General features: G+C 34.1%; 1 protein-coding gene and 1 long non-coding RNA gene across 2 annotated transcripts; one reads left to right on the top strand and one right to left on the bottom strand.

Moving 5' to 3' along the window:
• Positions 1-972: 972 nt before the first annotated feature.
• LOC136224321 (uncharacterized) lies at positions 973-8,816 on the bottom strand. The gene is made up of 2 exons (XM_066012622.1): positions 8,583-8,816; positions 973-2,446 (listed from the first exon to the last, which is right to left on the bottom strand). The coding sequence occupies exon 2, from the start codon at positions 1,903-1,905 to the stop codon at positions 1,267-1,269; it is 639 nt and encodes a 212-aa protein (XP_065868694.1). The 5' UTR covers positions 1,906-2,446; positions 8,583-8,816; the 3' UTR covers positions 973-1,266.
• A 4,355-nt stretch (positions 8,817-13,171) lies between these two features.
• Positions 13,172-14,890, top strand: LOC136224653 (uncharacterized). The gene is made up of 3 exons (XR_010686538.1): positions 13,172-13,680; positions 14,204-14,266; positions 14,408-14,890. It is a non-coding gene; the product is annotated as an uncharacterized lncRNA (long non-coding RNA).
• Positions 14,891-22,879: the final 7,989 nt, after the last annotated feature.

Here is a 22,879-nt window from a genome sequence, read left to right as displayed (position 1 = left end):
GAGAGAGTTAGATTAGTGCAGAGTTTATGCAGAAACTCTGACTCAGAAATGAGTCAGAGATTAGATTTCATTTCTGTTCAAAGCAATATGCTGTACACACATTGTTTACATAATAATAACAAGTTTAGTAGCGTTTAGACATTGTTCCAGTTTAGTTTTCATTTTGGTAGTAGACCGACCCAGTCTCTATTACGAAGATTCAACGAGAAGATTGAGTAGAGGATTCGCCCCTGAGCCTGACAAACTCTAACGAAACCCAAGGAAAGGATTGACAACCCGTTCACTTGCACGCCATCGAAGAATTCAATGCTCCATGTTCTCTGTAAACTTGTATCAATTTATATTTCATCTAATAAAGTATGTTCTATTCGATAGATTTTTATGCAGCACTTATGGTAACCAATCCACTAAAGTGACTGCTAGTGTTTTCATTAAAACGTATTTAATTCAAAATCTTTACAAGAAAACTTTGTTCAACACTTAGGCAAATTATTATCTTGAGAGAGTTTTAATTTGATTAAGGGCAACTATCCCGAAAGGGTTTTGTCATGTTCAAAGCCAATTAATTAGAGGATCCGTCATTTATTTCATCTTTATAATTCGTACAAAGTTTAAAGTTGTTTTCTTTGCTTAATGCAAACAAATACATCTGTTTACTTTTCTAAAAAGTACTAAAAGTTCCTATCTTGCAAATTCATTCTTAAATCAGAATATTTTCTAACATTTTCATAATCTAATCTAATTCTCATTCTAGCAATTTCAAAACCAAAACCGATTAAACGATTTTTCCATATCATAAACCTAAAAGTAAATTTAACCGATTATAAATAAGTTTTGTTTAAAAAACGTTCCACGTGGGATCGATATCTTTTATTACTACAAGCATATACCGTGCACTTGCGGAAATCGCTCAACAATTATCAAACATAGCAACACGTCTATTTGCCCAAACGCTCCCGTAAACAAAGCAGACAAAAGTATTTAAATTAGACAAACTCGGAATAACAAACTGTTCATGTCTGAAACAAATATCGGTAACCATGGAAGAATTAATCTTTGCAAAAACCCATAGAGTTGGAAGCTCCTTATTGTTCATAGCAATTAAAGACAAACCAAGCCTTCTCCAGAAGGCCTCATTAACAGAACTGAACTCCACCATAGGCTCAGCTAAACAAAGAAAATCCGATTTATGAAGAGAACACAAACGATGCAAGTAACCCTGAGTATCCCTATTAAGAATACCCATACAATTCCAGTAAAGAAAGATCATTTAAAACGGACCGGAGGTTTACTGGCTCGTTTGTTTCGAGCTGGCAAATTCTTCGTTGTTGTCATAATTTTTTCCCTCCGCCTTACTTTCTTAGTGCTAACTGTGTTCCAGCTATTGTCATCCTCCCCTGCCATATCAGCCCAGGATTTAGTACGGGATGATGATTCAGATGCTGAATCAGCTCCCTCATATATAGTGAGAATATTGTCCATTCTAGGTGAATCCGGCCTATCAGTTTTATCACAACTGTATTCATCCTCCTTCCTAATTTGCGGGCTGCCAGGTAGAACAACCTCCACCACACAACCAGTATCAGTAGGAGGCCTAAGCTCAAAAACAATCCGTGAAGTGGCATGTTGAACAGGCACCTCGGTCTGAATTGCATTAGGCTTTTTCACAAACTTCCTCTCCTGTGAAACCATTGTACGTTTTCTTTCAATAACCAGAGCCTCTAGAACCTTTTCCAATGGTTTTTTATTTTTCCTGCAGTCATAAGCCATGTGGCCAATGTTTGAACAAACTTTACAGAAGCTTGGTAATCTCTCATACACCACATCTATCCAAATTTGTTTTCCTTCTCTCTCAATACCCATTTTAACAGGAAGCTCATTCATCAAATCCACATCAATTAACATTCTAGCATAATGACCAAACTCACCTTCAAGAGTGGTATTATCAAATCGTATAAGCCCTCCAATACCCTTTGAAATATCTGAAAGAATTTGAGGATCCCAATACTCCAACGGAAGATAATATAATCTAACACAAACCTGAGCATTTGTAGACTTCTCAGCATAGGGGTCAAAGTCCGGAACCCATGGTTGCAAACGAAAAGTACCTGGCTTAGTATTGATAATGCCCCACGCTAGCAACTGATTCTTGATCTCCTGGGATCCCAAAACCACATGAAAAAAGCCTCTCCCGACAGATATCAGTCGCCAAGAATCCTTCAAACCCCAAACCTTTATTAAAGTTTCCTTAAGAGAAAGAACCTTTCATCGGCCATCTCCTTTGTTTAAGATTAACCTGCCAATCAGAGATAATGAGCAAAGGGCCGCACGCCTATCATAGGCAGATTGAGAAATTCTAACCAACCGAAGACCGCCAATATCAGAAATCACAGCAGACGAGCAAGGAGTCGGATCCAGATTCCCAGCAAGGACCTTCGCAAATGACCTGACATGCACCTCCAAATTAGGCTTTCTCAAAGGATCCTATGAAATCGAGGCAATCTGTGGTTTCGCGATACGCGATTGCGAATTATGAAAAAGGACCTTTGGATTAAAGAGAACCTCTATACCGAGGTAGTTATCTAGATAATCCATGGTAGATTTATATATATATATATACACACACGTATTACTACTTATTATTTATTATCTATATATATGCGTATATATTCAATGTTGTATTTATATTGTTTTTTTTTTTTTTTTGTAATTAATCATTATATCAATTATTGTAAATATTAGTTTTAGAACTTTTTGTTGTAAAATATCCATGTTTAGTCCTTTAAATTAATTTAGCTTGATGCAGATGAAATGGGAAATTTAATATATTTTAAGTATTAAAATATATTTAATCAAAATATAATTTTGAGGTTTTGAATGTTTTGAAAAGCATTAATATATAAATACTATTTTTGGTTTTTTAATGAAAATATACCCAAATTAGTTTTTTGGTTTTTCATATATGTATATATATATTTAAAAATGTTTTTTTTGTGTGTTAAATGTAATATAAATATAAATAATTAGATTTCTACATTATTATTTTTCAAATAATAAATGATGTTTTTCTAAATAATCATTAAATTGTTTTCAAATAGATTTTTATTACCACATGCTTTCAAATTTAATATCTTTTATATGTAATAGCTTTGATTTTATAATATATAGTATGTATATAGAAGTACAAATGATTTTTAGGGAAGGGATTATTTGTATTTATTTTCAAAGGCCTATTATATCCATGTTAAATATCTTAATGTGTATTAGGATTGCTTTACTTTAATGTAAATATATATTAAAACTGTTGTAATTTACTTTACCGCACTTTACATTTCCGTATATATATTAATTTGTGAATAACAGATGGTTGATTTAAACTAAATGGCTTTAACTAAAATGCTCAAAACGGCTTTCAAAACGAGAAAGAAAAAGTTTTTAAATGAATTTGAAACTTAAAAGCATATATAGTTAGGCTAGAGGTGTATAGTAATGTTAAGTAGGAGGCCGGTGGTTCAAACCGGGTAATTATAGGATGCCTAGTAGCCTTTTTTCATAAAGAAGCTAGCCTTCATGTGTCATACCCAATTTTCCAAACTCAACTGGTCTCCACATATGATTCGGTTACTTTTTTCCATTTAAACCGGGTGGCGACTCCTTATCTCTGAACTCTGGTCCTACCGAGTTGCTCGATTCCTAAATCAAATTCGCTTCGATAACAACTAGTCCGCCAACGATTTCATTCCCTTGGGTCTTCCGGACGAGGCTTGAAATCTACTATTAGGACGTGAAAAATTGATTCTAGAGGACATTATTAGACACTAATGGGGACATATTATATTATTCTTTTTCGTATGCATTCATTCTGCATTTATGTAAACCCTAGACAAACCCTAGTCACACAAAAGAATCTAGCGCAAATTTCCCTCTTATGATTAAATTTGAACTATCTCATTCCATTCGATAGGAATAGTCTAAGCTTAATTGTGAGGTCCTACGATAGCCATGTTAGCATATAGTAGCCTTACAAGTTTCCTTTAGGATTACTCGTTAACGATTTTGATATGATGTATGTGTGCTTCGTGTTTCACTTTACCATGATACATGTCAATCTAAATACGCTTAAAGAAAATGAAATGATCCATTAATATACTTAATAAGACGGTACATCATCTAAAGATATTAAACCAAGTCGAACTAAGATTACATAAGCCAGTCATTTGGATGAATCTATGCTTTTGTTTAATAGCTCGGTCGCTTTGACTATTACCAAAATGCACACTTTCATGAATATGGTTCGAATCATTGACATTTAGTTGAGTTGTGTTCAATATTTAAGAAGGTTATAGCCTGCTTTAGCAAATATAATAATGGCATCATTTCTCACATTTTCTAATCCTATTAGGATAAACGAATCGTGTTAAAGAGAAATGAAGTTAGTTTCTATTTGGAATGACCATAAGTCGTAAAATAAAAGCGTCATTAAAGATCAGTCATCTTGTTAAGATAAATCGAACGAAACGGGTTTTTACGTTACACTTCGTGTCATTCTAAAAAAACGAGTGTATCTGTTGATGTGGTTTTGGTAATAATATACGATCTAAATCTCCTTTCATCATTATACTGTGTCAATGCCAATGTTTTTAAAGGAAATGAATTAGCCCGTAAGTACATGTCTCGACTCGGTATATACGTCATTCGAAATTACTAAGCCGAATTGAACTAAGACTATGTGACCACGTCATATGGACGAGACTTTACTTTTTTGACTAGTAGCTCAGTCACTCCGACAATTACCAAATTACACAAGAAATATGGCCCGACTCACAAACAGTTTGGTTGCATTTGCATTTGATGATAAGGACGGTTATAGCCTATTTCGGTAAACATAGAAATAAACAGTGTCGATATACACATTCTTTAACCATGTTAGGATAATACGCATCATGTCGAGAGAAACGAGGTCCATTTCTAACAAAGATGATCAAGGTCATAACAAAAAGTCTAGACAAAATGGCTAAAAAATAAAACTCATTTCTTTCAAAAGTCGAATCGTGCAATCGAACTTTTACGTAAGACTCCACATCGCTTTGTAAAAAAACAGATGTATTCGGAGTCTAAAAAAGAGAAAGAAGAGAAAAGAGTCCAAAAAATAAAGATACATGAGGATTGGACCTAAAAGTCCAAAACCCATTGTAATGCCGAAAATGAATCAAGAAAAAAGACAAAAAATTGAAAAGTACAAGTTTACTCAGACAAATAAACGATCCAATGTATGGAACTGAGCTATCTTAACCAACGTGGTCTTGTTTAAACGATTCATCCTTTATCCGAATCCGAGATATGTTCAAAAAAGGTTATGCCCAAAATACTTTGAGGATTGATAAAAGATGACGTGTCACATCCAATCCTAAATGGCATCGAGTACGACAGTGAGACAAGAAAAAGATCTACAAATTCGACTCATAAATTTTTAACTCGTTACATTCTTAATTTAAATTTTCTAATAAATAAAATTTATTTATTTATTTGGTTTGGACTTGATAATTCTATCAAACTTCATATGTATCCCGAATATCTTTCAATCTTTAAATCGAGAATCAAATAACGTAATTCTACTTACGTTAGTATATCTATATTTTGACACTCTGATTAACGCGTTGATAATTTAATTGTATCTATTTATAATACAGTTATTGACCATAAACACTAATAAACCAATATAGTACCTGTAATTTATTGAATAATTCATATAAAATAATATAGTTAAAATACATTTTATAAAATATATATACACAAATACTTTATCGATTCAACAATATATATATATTTTTTAAATATTACGTTATCCAATCAAATCACGAATAAAGGTCGATATCTTTATATCTGCATTTTTACTAAACCAACTCGTAATCAAGTAAACGTTTTATCAAACTAACTCGTAATCCAAATAAATTTAAAACATCATATCCAAAATCAACTCATAAGCATACCACTTAAAACTTTATATATATCCATCCTAGAGTTTCTCCTTTTACGTATCAATTCATAACCCACACACATATATTGTCACGTCCGTGTCTAAATTTCTAGAATTTATACCTTGATAGTAATATATATTATAATTATTAGGTGTGTAAAGTTAATTTGATGCTATGTGAAAAGTTTAGAGTTAATTTGATGGTTTTATGTATAAATTAAAAGTTTAGAGTAATTTTTAAAAGATTATATAAAGATGGAGGATCAAACGTAATATTTACCAAATTTGAGATATAAATCTCAATTGTTCCAGAGAATTCCATCATCATCATGATCGTGATCTTCTTTTTCTTTTCTTTTCTTTTTCTATTTCCTTTTAAATTCATCAGTTTTCTCTGAACCGTTTTTCCACCGTTTCTTTGATTTACGGAGATTCGACTGTCCGAATCACTCGAAATTTAAAACATAGCATCCTTATGAATAGATCTAAGTCCTAACCGAAGAATTTTTAAGTTTGGGCAGTGTTTGGAGAGAAACGTCTTAGACAGAATTTAGAGGAGAATTGAACGTGTGTGTTTTCCTCAATTAGATTATCAACTATATTTTGAGTTTTATGTATATATATATATATATATATATATATATATATATCAAAGAATTTTCAGACAGTGATATTTTAAGGTTATGCAGAAATTTTATAAAATTGAGATTTTTCACGATTTTGCTTTTTATTGTGAAATTATGGTTCAAATGAAGCTATTGACTATGCTTCTATGTGAATTTCAGATTTTACTTGATTATGTTGATTTAAGACTTGATTTGGTTGACTTACATATACATATATGTTTTTGGTTTCAGTGTATATATATATTGAATAAAATGAATTTGATGATTTCTTACGAATTGTTTTTGGATTGAGAAATCTGTTGCGGTTATTGTTGTGATTATTTTGGATTGAAGTCCAAATTTGATTTTTATGAGTTGTGATATTTTGAAAGATAAAATGGTTTTTTCCATCTAGGATTGCCCGAGGTAGGAGTTGTAAGTTGTAAGACCATACCTAATGGCAGTATGGCCAGAGTGTACGGCTGGTAGTCCTAACATTAGGCAAGGAACAAGATATAAATGAGATATCTCGATTATTGATATGATTGATGTTATGATAAGCTACACGGGTCGAATTCGAGGATGGATACACATACACACATTTTATTTTATGAACTTAAGTTTTGAGTATCTTTTATAAGATTTTGATTAACTCCCTTTATAAATGTATATATGTAGCTATGTTAAGTAAAGTTGGGTTTTATTGCTGATAGTTTCTTACTGAGATTTTTGTCTCACATTTTTAAATGTTTTAATGTTTTTAGGTGAGAAAGTACATGATATAGAGGAGGTTACCGACCGATTAGACGAGGTTTGGAAGTTGGCTACTTATTGTTAGAATTATGGTTAGAACTTTGGTATTTCAATTGTAATATATTAGTTGGTAAATATATGTTGAGGTCCTTGAATGACTAATGTAGTAGGAATGATTATGATCTTTCTATTTCACGCCCGATGCCGATTGAGGTCGTCTAGGGTCGGGTGTGACATATATAGTCGAGACGTCTTTTTAAGCTTGTCTAGTTCCGCATGATCTTCCCCAATACTTCTTTGCTATACTGACAGGTCTTTCAACTGTGTACATATTCCATGTTCCTCACTGAGCATGGTTTTCAAATATCGAAACCACCGATCCAGATTACTCTAGATGGATATAAAAATCATAAAATCTCAAATTTCTTTTCACAATCAAATTTCCAAATTATTTCATAACTATAAACCATTTGGCTTCAATTAACTATTTCGCAAAAATAACCGCAAGTATTCAAATATTCTCTTAAAGTTGCTCAAAATAGTTTACAATTAAAATACAAAATCATTTTAAATCAAATACTCTTTTAATATAAGTAAAATTATCAAAAATTAGTATAAGATCACCGATTCATAATTTAATACAACTCCAAAAATCAGATTGCCCAAAATATAGTATCGATAAAATTTAATATTCTTTAAAGTTAAATATTTTTATTGACCTATTTTAGGCACTAGATTAGTAACTCTAAATCAGAATAGTTAATTATTTATTAGACTCGTTAGATTATCAAAAATATACTTGTACTAATTTTTTATTTCACATTCTTGTACTAATTTTATATACAAAACTCTTTTAATGGATTTTGATTGGCAATTATCAATATTAGTCATTCTATTTTATAACTTATTTTAGCTCGGCAAATTAAAATCACTTAAATATTATATAAATAATATAACACTAAATTTTAAACCAAATACTTTTATCGAACTACTTTTGTTTGTCATCGTACTACTTTTTGTATGTCACCGGAATAGTAGCGTATAACACTGATTCGATATAGGCAATTCAGACCAAATATACCGTTAGACTCGTAACACTGTTAAGAGTCCGTCAATACCAATTTTACCATCAATTATTTTATTATTTGTTCTAAACAACAATATTTCTCAAACCATAAACCGTAAATCAAAGTCCAAACCGTACAAAACTAAATTCTTAATTTGAAAAATCATTGAAATCCTCATACCTGAAAAATCATCTTCAATTGTAAAACCCGGACTAGATTTTTCACGAGTCTTCAAAAACTCGAACATAAAAAGCTTTTCCCTCTCAAAATCCAAAAAAAAAACCGAACTTTAATAAATTTCCCTCAACCTTTCGAGCCTATGCTTGCTTAAACTATGGAAGCTAACTTATACTATTCCTTTACCTATCCAATGTGCTCTCCATTTTCTTTCCTCTTTCCGTCCAAGAGGTTCAAACCTCCTATTATCTTTTTGGTAGCTATATATTATTTATTAGGTATGCATATCACCCACTATTATTATTATTATTTTTTTTTTTTGAACCAATTATTTATTATTATTATTATTATTATTATTATTATTATTATTATTTTAAATGAACCCATGCAAGACACATTTTTATTTTTATTTTAAATAAGCTTCATGCACACGTTTTTATTGATTCAACAAATGTATCCTTAGATTAATTTGATACCACATGTGACATGTCAATCCATTATTTATTTTTTCTTATCTTTTCTCATTAATTTATAAATAAAGGAAAAATGAACTTTCATTTTGAAAGATGTCATTAGGTAGATAACTTTTAAACTAAAATTTCAACAAATGTTTCACATATTTCACAAAAGTGCGATGAATTCAACTCTCTCTCTCTCTTTTAAATAAACAATTTATAACTTTCTATGATTTGCTTATCTTATAAAATATTAATTTAAATACTTATATATATATCACTTTCAAACATCCTTACATACTCCTTGATATCTAATTAATTAAGCTAGCCCATAGTAATTAGGATTAAAAAATAATTAGATAGAAATATTATTATTTCAAAATCTTAATTTCATATATAAAGTATATATATATATATATATGAAATTCAAATTTCTCCTAATTAATTATTTTCAAAACTTTCCAAACTCTTAAATTGTACATTAAAACATTTGATTAACTTTGATAATCTTCTTAATTTTTTTTAATTAATTAAGATTTCAAAAGATATATTATATTACATATATGTATAAAAATTAAAATTTTAGATATGGATGTTACATGACACATCTAAAACGAGAACCTCTGTTGGTCCATATAAACTTTACCAAAGTATCGGAATGCCAAACGAATCACAATTGTTTGATGATTGATATATATGGAAAGACGGCGCATGCATTCCATGCTAATGTAATGTGAGCCTATACCAAAATCCTATGAAGCGACTTGAGCCAACGTGTGCGTGGAGGAATAAGTGTGGATGAGAGATGATGTGATACTTGTGATTGTAAACTAACGTTTGTTTCTTGTTGTTTCCAAAAACGGAATAAAAGCACACACCATGAAATCACCCATTGATGCTAAAGTTCATGCATACATACTAACATTTGTTGCACGTGCAGACATCATTGAGATTTCGTGGGTTAGAAAAGACAGTCGGTTGGTTAAGGTGGTCGGTATTGAGAAGATAGTCAGTTTAGAGACTACAGAATCATTTGTTAGCATGGAATCGTCATCAGAGGAGAGATTGTCGAACCTTGAGTCGTCAATTCAATGGATTGCCGATCAATTATCGATTCTTATTGTTAAGATGAACACAAATGAAGGTGGTGAGAAAGTCGATGGAAAGAGTGTTGGAGGAATCCATGAGAAATCACATAGCAAGCATGGTAGCCAGAAAGGGGATGGGGATGATGAAGAATTCCCTAGAGGTTTTGAGGACTATAATGATTACAAGAACAAAAGGCTCGAACAATAGAAGGAGAGGGAGGAATTGTTGAAAAAGGATATCCACGGATTTACACGGACAGAGCCCTAGTAGAGAGGCGTTTTACAACTTAAAGAGCTGTTTGTTGGGGTCTGCCTTGCCCTTAAAATTCAAGTTGCATGAGATGAAGAAATTCTATGAGACCGGTGATCCGGGTGCCCATATGAATCATTATGTCGCAGTTATGAAGCACACGATCTTAAATGAGGAACAAGTCCTCAGACTGTTCAACACTTATTTAGATGGAGCTGTCTTAATTTGGTTTCATTCTTTGCCCACTTCTACGCGAGAGGATTGGAAGGAGCTTGCTCTAGCATTTATCGCCCAATATAACTTCAACACGGTGTTGGAGGTAACCATATAAGATTTAGAGAGAACTAAGCAGCAGCTAGGGGAATCTCTCTCAGATTTCGTGAGAAGATGGATGGCTAAAGCCGCACTAATGAAACAAAAGTCTTTGGAATAGGATCAAATCTGAATGGTTATCGGTAATTTCCTACCGTACATTAAGAGTGAGCTAATATACATGTCATTTGCTAGTTTTAATCAGATGTATAGATGTGCATTAGCAGTGGAAGGAGATGGGGCATACACTAAATGGGCTAAAACCGGATATACGGCTGGAGGAATAAGTGGAACCGCCGAGAATGCAGCGATAAAAATGATAGACATTAATTTTATGGCTAAGAGGCAGTTCGCCAGCTTGACCAACCTTATGCTAAGACATTCGAGAGACTCCAAAATAAGGGTTTGTTACAGCCATTAACGCATATGGGCAAGGCTATCATGACTCCCCATCTACAATCTAAGGGGTATTGCGAGTTTCACAATGTATATAAGATATACCGTAGAATCATATGGAAGGCTAAAGCATGAAATCCAAGACTTGATTGAAGCAAAAAAGATAGCGGGTCCATCTACTTTGAATGTCTCTACCAGGGGTAATCCTCTCCATAACCAACGTGTAACTATGATTGGATCATCTAGACCATTTGTATAGAGTGGCGGATCCGTTAGACCATTTGCATCATCTAGTCGGCATACATGTCGTTGACTTCAGAGAGCAAAAGATGACATAATTGTTATATAAGTCATTGACAGGAGAACCTCTTGTATGGTATATGGAGCTCCCAATGGAGATGAAATGGAACTAGGGGCAATGACTAAGGCTTTATCAAGAAGTTTGTCGAGTATAAGGTATCGCTTAGAGATGTGGAGTTGGTGGTGCAGTGTCCAAATAAACTATTCACTGAATACATGAAGAGATGGAGGTATCAGTATGCAACATGGCAAGGAGAGTTAAGTGACATAGACCAAGTTACGATGTGTGTCACCCTCCCGTGGGTGAGAAGAATTATGGGGGCATAATTTTGAGAAATTATGAGGAGATGTGAGGATGGGCCATTACGTGTGGGCCGGATCTATCTTATATGAATTTTGATACCCCTTAAGTGGTGGACCTCATGGTGGTGGACATATGGGAAAGTTCTTCGCATGAGGAAGATGTGAAGAGAAAAGGAAAGCTAGTAGACGTGTGGGTTGATTCTGATGAGGAAGCTGATATCGTAGTCATAACTAGATCCAGAAGGGTGTCCGAGGAAAGAGCGCCGATTATGGAACGTGGAAGTGGAGACGGGAGGACCCTAAGCCGGATGATAAGGTTTTGGAACAGTTGAAGAAGATGCAGTTGAAATCGATGGTGCGGGAAATGCTATGCCACTCCAAATACCATCGGAAAAACCTTATCAGAGAGCTACAGAATCTTGTGATCTTCACAGATACTAAACCAGCACAATTGTTGGGAGCAATTATGACAAATAAGAACACGGGGATCATTTTCTCGAATGAAGATCTCCCTGAAGAAGGAAATGCCCATAACAAGCCATTGTACATCAGTGCAAAAATAAATGGGAAGAAAACTAGTTGTTTAATGGTGGACGATGGATCCGCTATTAATCTTTGTCATTTGAAGTTGCTATCCAAGTTGGGGATTGAAAGAGGGAATTTAACTGCATCCGAGACAGTGATCAGAGCTTATGACGCTTGTCACACCAGACCCAAAACGGCATCGAGTATGAACAAAAGAGAGGACAACAAACTTCTAATAGTCTAAAAACCGAACCTATATTGTAATGTAAAAAAAAATTATTCACACTACCTTAATTCTATCAAGCTTCCTACATATCCCGAACGTCTTTTATTCTTTAAATCGGAAATCAAAGCCACGTAGTTCTACCTATTTTAGATAGTTCTCTTAACTTATTGAGACGACACTCCGATTGACATAGGAAAATTAAAAAAAAAAACATTGCTACTTAGGGGGTTCAAACCTGAGACTCTTCATCTACACTCCACATTGCTTACCACTGAGCTACTTGCTTTATTTGTGTATTATGTTGCGCGCTGCTTAATATATCACTGCCCTTTTAGCTTATATTGTTTAATATTTAACGCATGCACTTATTAATATCGATTAAATATGCATAATAATGAATAATGAATTACTAATAAAAAAAAAGAAATATGCATAATAATGAATTATTAATAGAAAAAAAATGTGCATAATAATAAATTATTAATAGAAAAAAAATCCAATAACATGCTCTAATTTCTTATTTATTTAATTCCTTTATATTTTTGTAATTTATGTTATATAAGAATGTAATACCCAATATGTTAAATCTAAGTTTGAGTATGATTTAACTAAATTAAGATTTAATTAGGGGCTAAATTGCAAGTTATAATTAGTTTTGGGTAACAAATTTTATATTTTTAATCAAGGAGGGACTAACCAACATTTTAGCTTATATTAAGGAAGAAGAGTCGACAGACTTCTTCTTCTTCTTCCTCCTTGAACTCAAACTCATTCCCCTTCAATCTTCAAATCACCATAACTCCCTCAATTCTTAACCGTTTTTTGCGTTCCTTATACCGAAACGAAGCTCTCATCATGTAGTTCAAGTTTAGATAAGTTTTAGGAAGTGATTTTATGTGTTTCAAGAGCAGTCAAGGGAAGAAGATTCGTCACTTTGGCTGCCCCTCCTATTTCTTCATTTTCTGCTCTTCTTTTCGCGATTCTGACCCCAAAAACGGACTCAGAAGGTCAGAAAACCTTTGGGTAGGTCGGTAATTGGGGCATGCAAGAGTGATTTTCCATTGATCGGAGACTCGTCGGAAAACTGACAATCTTCTCCAATTTTCGACTTTTCCGGTTAAATTAGAAGTTTTGAAGGTGTTTCTAGGTCAATGAAAGTGTAAGGAGTAAGGTGGTGTGACCGGTTTCTTCATTTGTTAAACTCGAGTTTTCCAACCGGCGGATTCCGGTGACCGGCTCCGGTGAGGTATGAAGTTTGACAGAAAATTTTCCTTTTTTATTTTAGAATACTCTAAATAGTCTTTAAAGCAACTTTAATTCTTGGACCATCATCAAATTATGCATTGTTTGGTCCCTATAAATCATAGAAGTGAAATTGTTAATTAAAAGTTAATGAAATTGTGTTGTTAGGATAAGAGCTTTATATTTAGAGTCTAAATTACATAAATTTCAGAATTATAGGTTGGGATTTTATTCGATGATAAATTAGTTTGATAATGTCTAGTTAATTATAAAGTTATTGGTTGATTGATGTCCAACCGGGTTGCTAAATTGTAGTCTATGGATTCCCGGTTTGGACTTTGGATATTCTTGAATATAGAAGTGTGTTTTATTGCAGGGTTGACCTAGTTATTACTAGGGGGAATGTCCGTATTACAGAGGAAATTCTGCCGAATTTTCGGTAGAATCTCTGTAAAACACCATTAATTAATTCAAATATTATATTTGCTAAGCATAGATAAATTCTAAATATATTCTGTACCTTTTAGATACACATCCGATAGGAGGAGGAGCTCCACCAGAGAGCTAGGATTGTCAGCTAGGAGTCACCAGTGAGTTAATTATATGTTATGCATTTTTAATTTAGCATTTGCATTCATAATAAATTATTTCATGGTTTTTCAAGTTAAGTATTATTTTCACTTATAAAAGTGTATTATTATTTATAATAGTTTATACGTAATTAATTGTAGTTAAATACGTGTTATGGACATGCTTCCTGGTGAGCGGCATCAGGACCTTGTGCGCACGGGTACTATCGGGTTATTGGATGTTGATGATATTGATTTTGTGAATGTTATGATATATGGATAAGCTCGGTTGAGATATTCTCGGGCTATATGATATGTGAATTTGGATTTAAGTGAGGCTGGGAACGGAATCGGTTGAGTTATTCTCGGTCCTCCAGCTACTGGGCGTGTGGTCGGTTGAGTTATTCTCGGTCCCCCAGTTATTGGATATAAGTGAAATTGTGATTATTTATGGATTATTAGACTGGGTATTAAGGTTTAGGGTCCAACACACGTATTAAACCCACCTATCTATTTATTTACAATACAATTTTATGAAAAGCATACTCTGTGCCTATTTATATTGTATACATATATATAATTATTATTATTATGTGTGACATTAATGTTAAATTACTCATGCATTGCATATAATTAATTCACTATGGGAGGCTTGACTCCTTTAATTTTTCAGGTGACTAGAAGTCGGTTGCAGCCCAATATCTTTCTCCGGGCAGCACATCTATCTTGTTATGTACGGATATTTAAGAATTATGTTAAAGTTTATGTTCTAGACCGCAGTACCGGTATGAGGATTATTATGTTGTGTCTTTCTTGAAAGATTTAATATTAAATGAAGTTAAGACTATTAGTAAGGTTGATCATATATTATATTAAGGCTTGCTACGGGTTCCGGTAGCTTGAGCTTACCCGTTCCCTAGCGCCGGTCACGGTCCGCGGAATGGGTCGTGACAAAGTTGGTATCAGAGCCTAGGTTAGAGATTGTATGACCTAGGATGATAGAAAATCTGGATACTAAAGGATAAAATGTTCTACATATATTTCTGGGTTAGGAGAACCTTATACCTCTATGCATATCATGTCAGTGACTTCAGGATGCACTTTTCAGCAGTTAGTGGATGCAGCCCGTCATATGGAACTTGATTTTAATCAATCAAGGGAAATTCGTCACTCTATTCAGAATCCTAAGCCTAAAGATGGTGGTCAATCTTCTTCAGTTACTGGTGGTAACATGGGTAATTTTCAGATGGGAAGCACACAACCTTTTAGACAGAGGTCGAGATTTCACAAGAAAGGGAGACATGGTCATAGGCATGGCAGAGGTTTCAACCAGAGTGGCAGTGGACAGAGTTCAGGTTTAAGCCACAACAGTTCTGGATCAGGCTATAGTTCTTGCAATATATGTGGTAGAAATCATCAGGGTCCTTGTTATACTACACCTGGTAGTTGTTTCAGATGTGGTGAGTATGGGCATATGGCTAGACAATGTCCACAATCTGGATTTCAGCCTACTTTTTCTCAGGGATCCTCATCTAATGCTGTTAGACCCAATGTTCATGTGCAAGCTGGAAATCTTTCTACTCCATCTCAGTTTCAAAATGCCCCTAGGATACATCAGGGTCAGCCGAGTCGTTTTGCTGGTAGAGGCAGGACAGGTGGAAGGAATCCTCAATCTGGACAGGGACAAGCTAGAGCATTCAATCTCCCTCCACAAGATGCTCATACTTCAAATGCTGTTATTTCAGGTACTATTCCTATCTGCCATATTGATGCTACAGTCTTGTTGGATCCTGGTGCTACACATTCTTTTGTTTCTCCTTGCTTTGCTACACGAATGAATAGAACTCCAGAAAGGTTAGAATCCTCCTTATCTGTTGCTACTCCACTGAGCAACTCAGTGGAAACAGATCTTGTATTTTCTTCTTGTCCTGTTATGGTAGAAGGAAGAAATCTACTAGCAGATTTGATTTTGTTAGATGTGATTGATTTTGATGTCATTTTGGGAATGGATTGGTTATCTCAATATTTTGCCACTTTAGATTGTCGTGCGAAGGTGGTGAGATTTAACATACCGGGAGATGTTGAATTCGAATTCAAAGGCAATAAGGGTACTTCCTCTTCAATTTTGATATCAGCCATAACAGCTAGAAAGTTGTTGCATAAAGGTTGTCAAGGATATTTGGCCTTAGTCAAGGACACAATGGTAGATGTGGGTAAAGTAGAGAATGTTCCTGTTGTTAATGAATTCCCAGATGTTTTTCCCGAGGAACTACCAGGGTTACCTCCCGAAAGAGAAATTGAGTTTTGTATTGACTTAGTTCCAGGTACTACTCCAATATCCATGCCACCTTACAGAATGGCGCCAGCAGAATTGAAAGAGTTGAAGGAACAGTTACAAGATTTAATTGATAAAGGCTTCATTCGACCTAGCGTGTCTCCTTGGGGTGCTCCGGTGCTGTTCGTTAAGAAGAAAGATGGATCACTTCGGCTTTGCATTGATTATAGACAGCTGAACAAGGTGACAATCCGTAACAAATACCCTCTTCCTCGAATTGATGATTTATTTGATCAGTTGCAAGGTGCGTGTCACTTCTCAAAAATTGATTTACGGTCTGGGTATCATCAGTTGAGAATTAGGAGCGAAGATATACCCAAGACAGCATTTAGAACACGATATGGCCATTATGAATTTTTGGTAATGTCGTTTGGCTTAACCAATGCACCAACGGCCTTTATGGATCTAATGAATAGGGTGTTCAAACCATTCTTAGACCGCTTTGTGATTGTGTTCATTGATGATATCTTGATATATTCACGGAGCGAGGAGGAACACGACAACCATTTGAGAATGGTATTGCATGCTTTGAGAGAACATCAACTTTATGCTAAGTTCTCTAAATGTGAGTTTTGGATGGAAAGTGTGGCTTTCTTAGGACATGTAGTGTCCAAAGATGGAATTCAAGTAGATCCTAAAAAGGTAGAAGCAATCACCAATTGGAAGAGACCTACTACAGTGATAGAAATTCGTAGTTTTCTGGGTTTAGCCGGCTATTATAGGAGATTTGTTCAAGATTTCTCCAAGATAACAGCACCTTTAACTCGGCTAACTCGTAAAAATATTCCTTTTGTATGGTCAGAAGCATGTGAGAACAGTTTTCAAAAGCTAAAGAAATGTTTGACTTCAGCACCGGTACTCACTTTACCATCTGGATCAGGAGGATTCACTGTATATTGTGATGCTTCTAGAGTTGGCTTAGGTTGTGTTTTGATGCAAAATGGCAGGGTTATAGCTTATGCCTCGAGACAATTAAAGAAACATGAACAAAATTATCCAACTCACGACTTAGAGATGGCAGTAGTAGTATTTTCACTAAAGATACGGAGACACTATCTGTATGGAGAAGCTTGTGAAATTTACACTGATCACAAGAGTCTTAAATACATATTCCAGCAAAGGGATTTGAATTTAAGGCAGAGATGTTGGATGGAACTCTTGAAAGATTATGATTGTGCCATTTTATATCACCCTGGTAAAGCTAATGTCGTGGCAGATGCTCTAAGCAGGAAATCTTCAGGAAGTCTAGCTCATATTAGCTCAGAAAGAAGGCCTTTGATTAAAGATATGCACGATCTGTATGATTTTGGAGTGCAACTAGAGTTGAATCATCATGGCACATTCTTAGCTCACTTTAAGGTTAGATCAGTGTTACTTGATAGAATCAAGGCAGCTCAATCAAGAGATCCTCAGTTGTGTAAGATTGCAGATGAATTGAATGATGATGAGGATCGAGATTTTAGAATTGATGATGGTGGATGTCTACGACATGGAGACTGATTTTGTGTTCCCAATGTAGATGATTTGAGGAAAGAGATCATGGAAGAAGCACACTTTGCAGCTTATAATGTGCATCCAGGCTCTACAAAGATGTATCAAGATCTTAAGAAGCTGTATTGGTGGAATGGTATGAAGCGAGATGTAGCAGAGTTTGTATCTCGTTGTTTGACTTGTCAACAAGTGAAACTCGAACATCAGAAGCCTTCAGGATTATTACAACAGTTACCTATTCCAGAATGGAAATGGGAGCGAGTAACCATGGATTTTGTAGTTGGATTACCCCGTGCTTTAACCGGATATAATTCTATTTGGGTCATAGTTGATAGATTAACCAAGTCAGCGCATTTTCTTCCAGTAAAGACAACATATTCAGTGGCAAAATTGGCACAGTTGTACGTGGATAAAATTGTTTGCCTACATAGAGTACCAGTGTCTATTGTGTCAGACAGAGGCTCGGTGTTTACTTCAAAATTTTGGGAGAAACTCCAAAGTGCTTTGGGTACTAGATTAAATTTTAGCACAGCTTTTCATCCACAAACAGATGGTCAATCTGAAAGAACAATCCAAACGCTGGAAGACATGTTGAGAATGTGTGTGTTGGACTTTGGTGGTTATTGGGATACATATTTGCCTCTCATTGAATTTGCATATAATAATAGCTACCACTCAAGCATTCAAATGGCTCCTTATGAAGAATTATATGGTATAAAGTGTAGATCTCCTTTATGTTGGGAAGAAGTTGGTGAAAGGAAGCTCACTGGTCCAGAGATAATACAAATAACTTCTGAAAAGGTTCCCATCATTCGGCAAAGGTTACAAACTGCTTTTAGTAGGCAGAAAAGCTATGTGGATCCAAGAAGGAAGGACGTGGTATTCATGGAAGGAGACTATGTTTTTATCAAAGTGTCACCAATAAAAGGAATCATGAGATTTGGAAAGAAAGGAAAGTTGTCACCTAGATACATCGGACCGTTTGAAATTTTGAAGAAAATAGGCGAAGTTGCATATCAATTAGCATTGCCTCCTAACTTATCACAAGTTCATCCTGTGTTCCATATATCAATGCTAAGGAAATATGTTCCCGATCCTTCTCATGTTCTTCATCCTCAAACGATAGAAGTTAGTGAAGATTTATCTTATGAGGAGCAACTAGTGACAATTGTGGATCGTCAAGTTCACCAACTTCGATCGAAAGTCATCCCAATAGTGAAGGTGTTATGGAGTAATCATTCCATGGGAGAGTGCACTTGGAAATCCGAATTGGAGATGAAGAACAATTATCCATATCTATTTCAAACATGAGGTTAGTCCTTCAATTTTAAATTCGAGGACGAATTTCTATAAGGGGACCCAATATGTTAAATCTAAGTTTGAGTATGATTTAACTAAATTAAGATTTCATTATGGGCTAAATTGCAAGTTATAATTAGTTTTGGGTAACAAATTTTATATTTTTAATCAAGGAGGGACTAAACAACATTTTAGCTTATAATAAGAAAGAAGAGTCGACAGACTTCTTCTTCTTCTTCCTCCTTGAACTCAAACTCATTCCCCTTCAATCTTCAAATCACCATAACTCCCTCAATTCTTAACCGTCTTCTACGTTCCTTATACCGAACCGAAGATCTCATCATGTAGTTCAAGTTTAGGTAAGTTTTAGGAAGTGATTTTATGTGTTTCAAGAGCAGTCAAGGGAAGAAGATTCGTCACTTTGGCTGCCCCTCCTATTTCTTCATTTTCTGCTCTTCTTTTCGCGATTCTGACCCCAAAAACGGACTCAGAAGGTCAGAAAACCTTTGGGTAGGTCGCTAATTGGGGCATGCAAGGGTGATTTTCCATTGATCGGAGACCGCCGAAAAACTGACAATCTTCTCCAATTTTCGACTTTTCCGGTTAAATTAGAAGTTTTGAAGGTGTTTCTAGGTCAATGAAAGTGTAAGGAGTAAGGTGGTGTGACCGGTTTCTTCATTTGTTAAACTCGAGTTTTCCGACCGGCGGATTCCGGTGACCGGCTCCGGTGAGGTATGAAGTTTGACAGAAAATTTTCCTTTTTTATTTTAGAATACTCTAAATAGTCTTTAAAGCAACTTTAATTCTTGGACCATCATCAAATTATGCATTGTTTGGTCCCTATAAATCGTAGAAGTGAAATTGTTAATTATTTATGGATTATTAGACTGGGTATTGAGGTTTAGGGTCCAACACACATGTTAAACCCACCTATCTATTTATTTACAATACAATTTTATGAAAAGCATACTCTGTGCCTATTTTTTTTTTTTTGGTAAGAATACTATGTGCCTATTTATATTGTATACATATATATATATATATATATATATATAATTATTATTATTATTATGTGTGACATTAATGTTAAATTACTCATGCATTGCATATAATTAATTCACTATGGGAGGTTTGACTCCTTTAATTTTTCAGGTGACTAGAAAGTCGGTTGCAGCCCAATATCTTTCTCCGGGCAGCACATCTATCTTGTTATGTACGGATATTTAAGAATTATGTTAAAGTTTATGTTCTAGACCGCAGTACCAGTATGAGGATTATTATGGTGTGTCTTTCTTGAAAGATTTAATATTAAATGAAGTTAAGACTATTAGTAAGGTTGATCATATATTATATTAAGGCTTGATACGGGTTCCGGTAGCTTGAGCTTACCAGTTCCCTAGCGCCGGTCACGGTCCGCGGAATGGGTCGTGATAAAGAAAATATATTTATTAAAACATACGTTAGAACATATATTTCAACTTTTAAAACACGAACTATGAAGTTTAGAACGTACGACATATTTTTTACAACATACGTTATGTTTTTTAGAACATGTGTTATGTTTTTTCGAACATGAGTTATAAATTATATTATAGAACAAATGAAAAAACGATCCACATATCTACTGATTTTTTTAGAACATTATACTTAAACTTTGGAACACAAACAATATATTTTTTAAAACAAATGTTAGAACATATATTTTAACTTTTAAAACACGAACTATGAAGTTTAGAACGTACGACATATTTTTTAGAACATACGTCATGTTTTTTAGAACATATGTTATGTTTTTTCGAACATGAGTTAGAAATTATATTATAGAACAAATGAAAAAACGATCGAGATATCTACTGATTTTTTTAGAACATTATACTTAATTTTTGGAACACAAAATATAAACTTTAGAACATACGTTATGTTTTTTAGAACATACGTTATGTTATTTAGAATATGAGTTATAAATTATATTATAGAACAAATGTAAAAATGGTCCATATATTTACTATTTTTTTAAAAAAACATTATACTTAATTTTTAGAACACAAATTATAAAGTTTAGAACATATGTAACAATATTTAGAACATCGTCCTTAACATTTTAAAATATAAATTACAAAAATATAGAGGAATTAAATAAATAAGAAATTAGAGCATGTTCTTGGATTTTTTTTTCTATTAATATTCATTATTATGCACATTTTTTTTCTATTAATAATTGGTAATGTGGAGTGTAGATGTATAGTCCCAGGTTCAATCCTTGTAAGCAGCAGTGTTTTGTTTTTTTAATTTTTCTACTTAAAACGACGTAGTTTTGAGTGTTCTCACCATAAGGAAGTATATTCACCTAAAAAATGGTTCTCACAAGAGTCTTCTCCTATATATATATATATATATATCATCTTATCAAAACGAATCAAATCAAATAAATGTTTTATCAAACAAAAGTTTTACCAAACCAACTCGTAATCAAACAAAGGTAAAACTTTATATTTTAAATCATCGAACATTGTCAAAATGTAATACAAAATTCGTTGTGTGTGTGTCCATCCTCGAATTCCACCCGTGTAGTTTCTCATAACATCAACAATATCAACAATATCAATAATCGAGATATCTCATTAATACCTCGTTCCTTGCCTAACGTTAGGACTACTAGCCGTGCACTCTGGCCATACCGCCCTTAGGTATGGTCTTACAATTACAACTCTACCCCGGGCAATCCTAAATGGACAAAACCATTTTATCTATCTTTCAAAATATCACAACATAAAAATTATATTTGGACTTCAATCCAAATCACATAAATAATAACAACAATAACCGCAACAGCTTTATCAATCCAAAAACACTTCGCAAATATAGTAAAAAATACATCAATATCATTATTGTTATTTTATTTTTTTGATAAATAAGAAAGGAAACAACAACAAAAAAAAAGAAACTAAGGCGGAACCATCCTAGGAAAGCCAGCTCCCACGAGATCATCCAGCAGCAGCCTTTGAATGTCAACCGACGGGAGCAGAAGATGAGTAACACCCGGTTCAAGAGCATGAGCGCTGCTAGCCATAAAATCAGCAACCCGATTTTGCTCCCGGAACACATGCCGAAGACGAACACACTCAAAGTTCCTAAGAAAGAGCTTGATACCTTTGAAAAGGTTCCGACCAATACATGCAGTATCTCTATCCTCATTAATAGCCGCCACTATCTCGGCATTATCTGACTCAATCTCAATCGATCGACAACCCCTGCTCAAAGCCAGAGAGATACCAGAAAAAAGACCCCTGACTCAATCTCATTATTGTTATAATATTTATTATTATTATTATTATTATTATTATTATTATTGTCATCATTATTATTATCATTATTATCGCACAATCACATAGCCACATATTGATTTCAATATGTGGGGATATGGTCTATAATATTAAGATAATCTTTTATTATTATTATTTGAACTTTTGTGTGATTCTCTGATATACGGATCTTCAAAGCGTCTCGCT

The sequence above is a fragment of the Euphorbia lathyris genome, chromosome 3 (genome assembly GCF_963576675.1).
Source record: "Euphorbia lathyris chromosome 3, ddEupLath1.1, whole genome shotgun sequence".
Taxonomy (NCBI): domain Eukaryota; kingdom Viridiplantae; phylum Streptophyta; class Magnoliopsida; order Malpighiales; family Euphorbiaceae; genus Euphorbia; species Euphorbia lathyris.
Note: the sequence above shows the minus strand (reverse complement) of the source record. Positions and strands in the feature narration are given on the sequence as shown.